The sequence below is a fragment of the Chaetodon trifascialis genome, chromosome 14, assembly GCF_039877785.1.
Source record: "Chaetodon trifascialis isolate fChaTrf1 chromosome 14, fChaTrf1.hap1, whole genome shotgun sequence".
In the NCBI taxonomy this organism is placed as follows: domain Eukaryota; kingdom Metazoa; phylum Chordata; class Actinopteri; order Chaetodontiformes; family Chaetodontidae; genus Chaetodon; species Chaetodon trifascialis.
Window position 1 is genome coordinate 8,348,118 of NC_092069.1, and position 11,175 is coordinate 8,359,292.

The 11,175-nt window shown below is 42.4% G+C and overlaps 1 protein-coding gene across 1 annotated transcript; it reads right to left on the reverse strand.

Moving 5' to 3' along the window:
• Positions 1 to 519: 519 nt before the first annotated feature.
• Positions 520 to 7,399, reverse strand: LOC139342533 (F-box only protein 33). Its single transcript, XM_070979674.1, has 6 exons — positions 6,815 to 7,399; positions 4,482 to 4,592; positions 2,926 to 3,086; positions 2,614 to 2,822; positions 2,121 to 2,418; positions 520 to 813 (listed from the first exon to the last, which is right to left on the reverse strand). The coding sequence occupies exons 1-6, from the start codon at positions 7,255 to 7,257 to the stop codon at positions 548 to 550; spliced, it is 1,488 nt and encodes a 495-aa protein (XP_070835775.1). The 5' UTR covers positions 7,258 to 7,399; the 3' UTR covers positions 520 to 547.
• Positions 7,400 to 11,175: the final 3,776 nt, after the last annotated feature.

Here is an 11,175-nt window from a genome sequence, read left to right on the forward strand (position 1 = left end):
GATCAAGACCAGACCGGGCCAGACCAGGCCAGGCCAGGCCAGACCAGAGGGCATTGGAAAAAGCAGAATGACCTGTCTAAGCAGACACATTTAAAATGGTCATGACTCAAATCTGTCTCTGGTCAGAGATCACAGATTGGTATGACTTCAAACGGAATCAATATCAGGTTTACCACAGACTGTCCAGTTTTAATTGGGTAGTCTTGATTGGAAAACGAATTTAAAACATCAAAAGACTGAACCTGTTTTTCCAAAATTGGCTAACTACATAATTGAGAGGCAAAGACAGAAAAGGGGTAACTGTTTGGAAAATAGTAGGACTTAATTTTGTGCTAAAACTCCTGTGAAAGAAATGCAAAAAATAAAAGTTAAATAAAAACAATCAGCTCACATCAGTTCATATAATGTAATTCATTGACTGTTTTAAGATCCAGTTTAGATTTGTCACTTAGGTCTGGTTCAGAGGTCTGAGTTGACTTGGACTTGGTTGGTCTGGTCTGGTCTTGACACAGTTTAAGCTGTGATGTGTTGGATTTGCCATCCCTGCCTACATGCCCATGCTGAAGTCTTGCAGCTCTCGGTGGAAGTGCTGGGTGGGTTCAGACAAAACCAGGCTGGAATCCAGGCAAGGGTGCCAGACGCGGCCGAGGCCCAGCGAAACCTCCTTAACCAGGTTATGGACTGGGTCACCGTCCGTGCACGAAGACTGGTCAGGATCGAAGTCGATGCTCTCCTCGGAGATGGTCAGGACGCGGAGACTGGCGCCCCGGAGCCGAGAGATGGCCACCAAGTTATGAGACCATACAGTGTAGCCTGCAGGGAGAGATGTGAGAAATATGAGCAGGGGTCACCGTACATGTTTTAAGAGTGAAATTCAAGCACTTTTGAAGTCGTTTCAAAGGTACCTTAATTAAAAATGTCCAGTCTCTGAATGAGCTTTATCATCACATCTAAACTAAACTCTAAACTGTGACTAAACACATTAAAAAACACTTTGGGGAGAGGAAGGATGAAATAACGGTCAAGCTAGCCTGGGCAGACAAGCTAGCTCTGACCAATGACTGCTGGAGAAGCTCTCCTATGTAAAAGCTTCATCACAACAGTCACTTCATCAGTGCTGTCTGAGAGTAGGGTTTCTGTTACCCGGCAAGTTAAAGTTTTTTTGCCAGGAAAATCTGCTGAAGTCCAACATATTAAAATCTCTATGGCCATAATTTCTAGTTAAAATAATTCCAGAGTTATATGTGAAAATATTCTGGCTCTACATGCTGCCGCCCCCCCCCCCCCCAAACTGCTTCTCCGATGACTATGCTCTTTCACTCCTCTCCTGATTCGGTGAATTAAGACTTATTTCAACAGAGCTGGTGGTGATGATTCACAGTGGAAAGATCAAGTTTTGCTGAGTTTTATTTTATTTATGTCAAGTTTAAATGAAGTGTGTTTAATGATGATAAAGCAAATGTTTCCGTAAACAGAGTCTAAGCTTTATCAAGAGCGATGTAGCGGCTGGTTAAACAACAAGGATTTTACTCCCTAACAAACAAACAAGACACTTAGAATAACAACGTAAACTGTGTGAAAATACCCAGAGGGATTACGTTGCAGTCCATTTTGTGGCTGCTAAACCCAAAGTATGCTACCAGCACGGGACCCAACACCACCAGACAAAACAAGCGACTCTCTTGGAAATGTAGCATTTAACAGTGAACAAGCCAAATGCTTTTCAGGCGTTGGTGGAGAGCAAAAAAGAGCTGAGTGAATATTGGACTTAAATCCATCAGGTAACCAGACAATGAACTTAAAATGAATGTTCCTGTTTTTCTCTGTCTGCTGAACTGTTCCCAAGTGGCCAAAAAAAAGAAGAAGAATGAACGTATGTTAAACGATAGGGAGGTTCACACCATAGTGGCTAACCACGGTCAGCCATGGTCGCATCTGGCTTTGCAGATGCCTTTGCAGTGCCTCATTATCTTGAGTTACCACAAGTACAAGTAATCAGGCCAGTGAAAATTAGCTCACATCAATTCTGGAAAGTTTAAAGTTCCCTTAGAAAAGCACACTTGAATGTAAAAGTAGGTTTCAACTACAGAGCTGGAAGAAATGCAACAGGCTTAGCTCACCATGTATCACCATTACAGCCAGCTGAGTGCATCTCCATGCCAAGAGGACCAACGGGTCTTCATTGCGATTGACGGTGAGGTCAGGAAAATCGGGGTCATCCCTCAGGAGCAGGAAGTGAGTCAGCGTTTTGTTGTATTGCTGAGAGATGAGCTCCAATGTGCCGTCGGACACCACTGTATTGTAACTGTCCAGGTGGAGGCGCTCCAGAGGAAGGCTAGGCTTTAGGACCCTGAGGAGCTCTGAGCTGTCGACCTCCAAGGCCATGATGTACACTCGCAGGTTGGCACTCACACGAACCTGGGGAGGATCAAACAAACTTAACTGATGTACACGTGGAGACTTGCACTTAATCAAAGCTGGAGACAGCAGCGCCGAGACCAGAAAGTGGCTGTGTAACTGGCACAGGCATTTCAACCAACATTCACATCTTCACAGAACAAGAGGCTGACCTGGAACCATTTGACTGAGAAACAAAGCAATTTCATGCATTACCAATGCCTTCCAATCATCCTCCGTAGCCGTCCCTTCTAATGATTTGAACTCCAGGGCGGCTCCATTGAGCAGCAGGGAGAGGCGATGCAGTGGGGTTCGGCGTGGAGATGCTAGCAGACCACAAAGCTCAGATGTCAAATCAGAGAAATCCAGAGCCACAGAATGAAGATTAGACAGACGATCCAACTCTGAGGGTGAGACGAGGGGACCTGAGGAAGATTCAGAAGAGGAGTCATTTCAACTCGCTGAATCAAACTGGTTTTTCAACTGCATTTGCACAGTTACAGACAAACAGATCCCACCCAAACATACCCAGTTGGTGGTCCAGTAAATTGAGGTGCTGCAGGGTCTCAGCTGAAGGATTTGACAAGCAGGCTAAAGAGCAGGGAGTCACCAGACCTAGCATGAAGCTGCAAGACAACCACCTCAGCTGCCTGGTGTTAGACAACAACTCCATGAACAACTGCTGGATTCTGCAGAGAGCACAGGGGAAGGGTAATGAAGAGAGGGATGAGGATAATTAGCTTCAGTTCACTTAACCAGATTGACCACAGCTTCCTGCAAGTTAAATTTAATACACAGTGAGAGCTGTTTATGCCAGTTCAAATCAAATCTGAGGCAAATTTCATCCTGAAAAACCTTTTGGGTAAAGAAGAAAAACAGGATCAAAATTAGGATGTACATTTGTGCAAAAAGAACGCTGCACAACAGGAAAAACACTGCACAGAGAAAACGCAGTATTAAACGTTATACGAAACACAACATTTCACATTATTAAACTCTGCCATGGCCTTGAATTTAGTGAAATCAATTCAAACACTCGCTAAACAAACTGGGTATAACTGGCTAGTGTGTCTGTCAACACATTTTATTTGGCATTATTTGACTAATTTGAGGTTCATAAAAACAGTCTGATAAAATCCAGATTATGCAAAATCCTCCAGACTAGTCCTACAAAGAAGGTATGCATTGACACAACATTTTCATGTGATGCCACCCACCTGACTACCACTGACTTGCAAAACAAACCAACACTGGTTGCTATGAACGAGAAATGCTGTGATACTCAAAGTAAAGGCCACCAAAATCTGCAATGATCTGTATACTGTTCTGGACAGCAAATGGGGTGTGCACAGTGAAAAGGCTCCTGAAATTGAGTATCCTGACACACCTAAATATATGTACAGACATTGTAAATAGTGCAACATTGAGGAAGAAACATTAGACTTAACAAAGTCTGATATCCATGTGCCCATGCTGAGATAAACCTGATGACAGTTGGAGCGCGGGCATTAGCATAACTTCAGATCTGAATCTGACCACTGATTCTGTTCCGTTAGGACCAAGACACATCATCATTTGCTGTTCTCAGTTTGTAAACTGTCCCTCTCCAGAGACCAGGATTCACAGACTGTGCTGCTCCTTAGCGCTCTCGGCTGCATTAAAGCAACAGCGTGCTGACAGAAAACTGGTCACATTCAGTGAGTGTGTGTAATGTGGACAAGTTGTGTGGTGTGGCTCGGTGATGCTGCAGATGTTGTCTAATGAACATTTACCAATTTGTCAAATTATCATTCTGAGACACCAAACAACACACAGTTTGTGATTCCAAACAGGGGTGCCAACAGTGCCATTTTGTAAATAACACTCGCCCACATAAACGTCCACAGAATATCAAAAGGACAACAAATATTATTTAGTCCATTGAAGCTCTGCGATCACCAAGTTACCGATAAAATACCACGTTGCGGTCCTATACAAAGTAAATTTTACTTGCAATGCAAATAACAACTCAATGGACAGACACAAATACTGAATCTAACCATTTCAAAACCAAAAACAACTCATGATGCTATGCTCAGGCTTACTCGTTGATCTTTTTGTCTCCCTGGTGAATTTGGTGCAGGTTGATGCTGTCCAGCAGTCCCTCCTGCTGGAGAATACAGGTGTCTCCATACAGACTCAGCTTCCGCAGGTTTCTAACAGAAGAGTGAAAGAGAGCGTTAGAAATACAGAAAAACAAAAAGCATTCAATACAAGATTAATCTACACCAACAAGTCATCTTAGCAATAATTTAGAAAACCAAACCTAGTCATATCACAATCACCTTGAAAGGATGGTTTCAGTGTCATCTGTTTGCTCTGTAAACATTTGTTAAAGTCATTACTGCTGTAAGTTGTGTATCTGGTTCTATCACACATCTGGTAGACTATATGCCAAAAGGAGTCACGGTAATCAGAGGGCCCGAGACACCCAGTCAAAACAGACTGTCTGCATCTGTTCTGACAATGTGGTTTGGCAAATCTATGTAAGTTGTGGTAAAGGATTATCAACCACACGTGACGTGCAGCCACACAACATAGCCCTGTCTATGAGGTGCATTTTGTTTCATGTAGCCCATTTCCTGTAAATCAGCTGAGAACTAAGCTTCACACTCCACGGAGAAACCACCAGCAGTCTCATGAGCAACTACTTAGTATGTGAACATGCTGATAAAAGAAAGAATGAGTTATCTTTTCTTGTCATTTTAAATATGTACAACCCTGCAGAACCCCTTCAAAACAATTGGGATGCTGCTTAAAACATGAATAAAACAATCCTTTATGACACGCACTTGATAAAAACAGTACAAAGACAATCCACTTGATGTTTTCCCCCATCTGCGTCATTGATTTTTTTCACAGGTTCATTGGTAACAGGTGATAGTATCATGATTGGGTATGATGGAGCAACTTGGACAGGCTCACATGCAAGGATGGGGAGAGGTTCACCACTTTGTGAAACTTGATTGCACAAAGGGTATTATTACATGGGCTCAGGAACACTTATGACCGTTATAAGTAAACAAGGTTCATTGATTACATAACAGAATTACTTTATTTTAACACACTGCTGGAAATACTGAATCACCCAGTGACACTTTTTAATTGCCAGTTTGGATCTGGCAGTCTGGAAAAACTGAGCAAGACCTGCTCTAAAGTATGTACTAAATACTTAACTTCATGACATCCTTAGAATACAAGGCATCAAGGTATTTATTTCTCTTCTTACAAATGACTTGGTGATTAATTTCATGCTTGACCTCTAATTGATTAATCACTGCAGGAAATGACACAAGTCACGCAGCAACCACTGCACCCTTTGTTCATTTTCAAATTCTGGGTTGGGGGTAACTTCCAATATTATCCGACACCGCATTTAAAAACTGAGGAAATTCAGTGTGTATACTGACATCTGGATGTACCTCATTTTGTCCCATTTCCAGCGTAAATAAACTAAAACACAACCATGTTACAATTTGTGTGCGGCACAGGTTAGGTTTGTTAGAAGGTTTTTGATGCTGGAAATCAAAATGTTGGAAACAGCTCTGTGACGAGAAGTCCCACAACCGAAAAATGTTTCAACCCTCTCAGCAGAGCCAAGACATGAACTACACAGCTTTGGATGGGTGCTATTTCAATACTACAAAGGACTGTAGAGAATAATGGAGAATGTGGGAGAAGGTATGATAGACAGTGCTGCAGTGGATTCAGGGACCTTAACAATCAAAGTTTTAGACAGAACAGTAACTTCCACAGGAGAAATTAGCCAATTAGCTAGATTTTATGTATAATGTAGCACATGGGTGATTATATTCTCCGGTGTGCAACTCCATACCACAGCTAAATGTATACATACATACACTGTAACGTTATATGTGTGTCAGTGCTGATATCAGCAAGTCACAGCCAACAAAGCCTTCTCTAGCCACCACCAGTGCTGCATTGTATCTATTGGTATGAAGACCTCAATGTAACATAGAGAACAGCACTGGCAACAAAAGAGACGCAGGCGAGCGTTTGACTTGACACTGACCCTGACGCATACATTACATGTAACATTATTTAATGGCCGTGTACGTAAAACTAAACTGTAAACTACTGTTATATCAACAACGTCGTTGGAGATATTAACATAAGGGTTAGCTACGAACTCCACTGCAAAGACATGACCCGCTTACGTAACTCCTAATGTCAGGGTTTGTTTATAGCTAACTAAGCTAGCTAGCTGCTAGCTTAATGCGACGCAGCAAATAACGTTACTAGTGTGAAGTAAGTAAAAAAAGGAGCGGGTGTCATGTCATCATGTCACAATGTCTCAAAATCGAATGAAACAAAGACCCAGGGAGATATTTTAGAGGGAATTAAAGGGTATCGTTACCTGTTGTTGCGGATGTTGGTGAACACACACAGCACCTGGTCCAAGTAGGTGGCCATGGCGTCTCTCCATCGCTCGGAGAGCTGCGGGTCATTATCGGGACCGGGAGGCTGGTCCATCCTGGTGGACGACGGGTCGCTATTAAGAGGACTAAGGTAGCCTTCCACCGGTGCGAGTTCCAGCTGAAGCTCCCGCACGAAGGAACCGAACTTCCGCATGAGGAACTCCAGTCTCGACGTCTCATCGGAGCTGGAGCCGCCGCCGTTACAACCACCACCTATTCGCAGCTTGAGCTCGGTCCACAGCGCGGGGTAGAAGAGACACTCCCTCCACCGTGAACACACGGCCGAGGCCCGGAGCTTGTCTCGGTCGGACAGAAAGGAGAATATGTGAACGATAAGCTCGCTGGGCAAAGCCATGGCTCCGACACCCCCGCACAGAGCCATGGCGAGCAAAGGAAGCAGCTGTCAGAACACCAACCAGATATACAATTAAATGTTGGAACCGTTATGAAAACCGGAGCCGCAGCAGCGAATATTACCAACTCTTCCTCCTCTCGGTGAAAACAAACCCGTTTTCAAGCTTTGCCTTCAATACTATTGGACCGCACCACTGCCTTTCAATGCACGGGGAAGACAACAATACTCAAAAATATTAAAAAACATGTTTGTGAAGGGGCACCTTTCATTATCCGTGTTTGGTAAAATGACGATTCACGGTTCATTCAACCATATTCAGTTGAGTGATATTTTCAACAGAATTTTGATAGTCTGTGATTGCGTCGCCTCGTTGTCAAATGAATGGTTTGTTCCTGAAGTGCTGTTATTTTTGCCATGCTGCCCTGCTCCACGAGACGGCGGTGTTTCTAGGATGTCGAAAAAAAACAAACAAAAAACAAAAAACTAAAAACAAACAAACTAAAAACTAAAAACCTGAAATAGTTAAACTACTTTACCAGCCACAGCATTGAAGTGATGAACACATTAATGGATCAATAATTATAATCCAATCATATAATATATGTTATTCTGAAATGGGCCATTCTGCACAATAAGCGCATTTACTTTTGATCAAGTAAAAAATTAAATCCACAACTTTCACTTGCACTACAGCATTTCTACACCCTAGTGTTATATTTAGGGTCCATTTTACTCACTGTGAATTATTTTCTTTTTCTTTGTATTCATGTATTTTTGTGTCCTCACGTAACCTGCAAATTATCTGACTATGTGCTCATGTGAACCTGCAAATCATACTCCTTAGTTTGAACACTGTGGCATTCTACTCGATAAGACAGACACCAGATGTGCCCACAGAATCCTCTCTTATCTGTCAAGGTTAAGTCTGTCTCGTTAGATACATGCCTTGAAACCAACACACACACATCTTTTGTATTACATTTCAGTTAGTTCACGTGAACTTTGGTTGGCCTGTTCACGTCAGAGATAACTGGCCAATGAGAAATTGTATGTAAGTCCAGCCTCTGTAACGGGGCAAGTCCCAGCCCAAGAAGATAAAATGTGTATACATCCAGAAGTCTGGGTCCGCTCTGACTGAGATCCTGTGAGAACTATGAGAGTCACTTCGAGCCCAGCGCTGCCTTGCTTTTCCTGTGACCTGAATAAATTCTACATCTGTGAACTGAAGACTTCTCCAGTCTTGCTCTTGGGCTGTTAACAAAAGAATCAGGACTAACACTAGTATTCCTACATCTCTGCATCTCTGCAAGTATAATATCAGTATGGTGGTAGTATAGTGTGAAGCGTGAGATCCATGTATCAAAAGTGACGAGCTTTAAAGTTCAACAGTTCAACAGTTTTATGGCTTGAGGATGAAGCTGTCCCTGAGCATGTTGATGTGGTAGCGGATGCTGTGAGCCGTCTGCAGGATGACGGCAGGAAGAGCAGCTTGTGGCTGAGGTGATGGGAGTGTCTGACGATCCTGTTGGCCTTTGCCCTGGAGAGGTGTAGAGGCCCTCTGTGGGCGGCAGCTTTGTCCCAGTGATGTGCTGAACAGTTTTCAGTTCCCTCTGTAGAGTGTTCCGGTTCAGATTGGTGTAGTTTCCATACCAGGCAGTGATGCACCTGAAGAAGTTGCAGAGTATCCTGGAGCCCATGTTTAGCCTCCTCAGCCTGCGGAGGAAGAAGAGCCATTGTCTCGCTGTTGTTGCAATGGTGTCAATATGGTGGGTCCAGGTAACCTTTTGTACTTCCTCAGCCAGGAAGTGAGCATAGAAGGTGTTAAGCTCATCAGTGAGAGAAGCAGACATTGTCTCAGGACTGCTGGTTTTCCTTTTGTAGTCTGTGATAGTTCTTAGTCCAGGCCACATGTTCCTGGTGTTGAGGCACTGGTGGCTCAACTCCACTTCGTCCCTGTAGTGTTTCTTGGCGCTGCTAATAGCTCTCCAGAGAACATCTGGATTTCCTCATGATGTTGTCCTGAAACACACATGTCTGTATACTAAAACAGAGACACTGGGCAGCTTGAGTTGCTGCTTACAGGCAAGAAGAACTGAGGTGATCTAATTTGCCCAAAAGGGGTCAAGGAAGGGCTTTATATTCTTCTTGGAAGGGAGCGTAAACATGGTCGAGTGTGTTCCCACATGTCGGGCAGCTGATGTGTTTGTGATATCTTGACAGTACTACAAGAGTAATAGCAGCATTTACTCCATGGCTGCTGCAATGGGATGCATTGTGAAGCAGTCCTGTTATTTATCTCACTAACTGTGCGTCTCACTGGGTTGTATCTATAAACATTTCCTTAAAGAAACTAACAAATTTAGTCATGGTGAAACACAACCTTTCATTGTTCTGCTTTCAGCCATTGATCAATAAAAATAACTTTAAACGGATGAATTTGATCAATATTATGCTGCTGCCACTGATCAATATTAGTTCCAAAGACAGCATTATTAGTATTTGTAAACATGACCAATTTAATAGCAAGCCAGTAGCTGTTTAAATATGTTATTGCAGCTTTGGGGTTGATAAAATTTAGACTTGGACGGGGTGCATATCTCTTCTCTGAGTAGCCACAGATGTAGTGCCTTCTTACAAGATTATGAGCTGTCAGTGTGTGCGAGTGCAATTAATCTTCTCAGGCATGGACACCACAGTATTTTTTTTGTCATTTCCCCAAATTTTATTAATCCAAGCACAGTGTCAGATGCTGTAATTTGGGATGTGGCATCAATGTCTGTGGGTCTTAAGAGCAGGACAGTCATTCAGTTCCATTTATCACCACTAGATAGCAGTACAGTGACTCAGCACAGCACCAGCAATGAACTGAATCCTCCGTAAAACTTTTAATCACTTCTGGGCCTCTCTCTTGTCCATTCTTCCTCAGTCACAATCACTGATTTCTTGACAGGGAATTACTAGGAGGAGACCGGGCGTGGAGAGAAAAAGAGAAGATTCTCAGTTTAGGTCGAAGTGGTAAACTTCTTACAAGGTATTCTGGCAAGGAAGAACCAAAAATAATGGCGTTTAATCTCAAAGGATCGACTGCAGTGATTGTGGAATAAAGGCACCAGTACCACTGAGAAATAGTCCATCTTCTGAGACTGCGTCAGAGCTAGGACACCTTTTGTCTTTGATGTATTAGTTTAAGTCAGGACTGGTTAATTTAAGTAACTTGAAATTTACTACCCTTAAAGTGATGACAGAAAGGCATTGTGGGGACTCCAACCAGTGCTGGACATGGATGACATGATAGAAATATTTATACTTACAGTTAAACAATGAATATTGTAATTATGGAATTGTGTTCAACCAGGCTACAGAGATAAATTGACGGGTTAAATTGCATATGTAAAATGCATTGATTAATTCATAAGTCAAGTGCTTAATTTTTTTCAATTTCAGAGTGAAAATCAAGTTTTTATGAAGTATCGAGTAGTTATTTTTAACTTCAAACTGCATTTGATCTGTGGGGGGACATGTCGAGTAATCAGAAATGTCATGTGAATTTATGGTTGTGTCTCATCCACTCATATACTCTGCTTTTGGGTGATGTTTTATATGTGGATCCCAAAACTGTTCAATAGTGTATAAATAAGACATTCAGAAAAAAGTAATATGAATATTATATGAATTAATGGCATAAAATATATAAAAGAAGAAAAAATAAGAGTTAGTTAGCTCTTACAAGTTACAACAACAATGATGTCAAAGTAATTCAGAATGCACCGACTAGAAGCTATGGCACATGTGGATGGATGGATGTACTTACTACCTGCCTAGCCAGCTACTAGCTCTGCTGGATAGCTTGGATTTTCACAGTATATCAAAGAGACTGTGTAGGCTATGTCAGTATCTTTTGATATTCGCAGTGTTGTTTGTCTTTCTCAACCTCTGCAGCTGCAA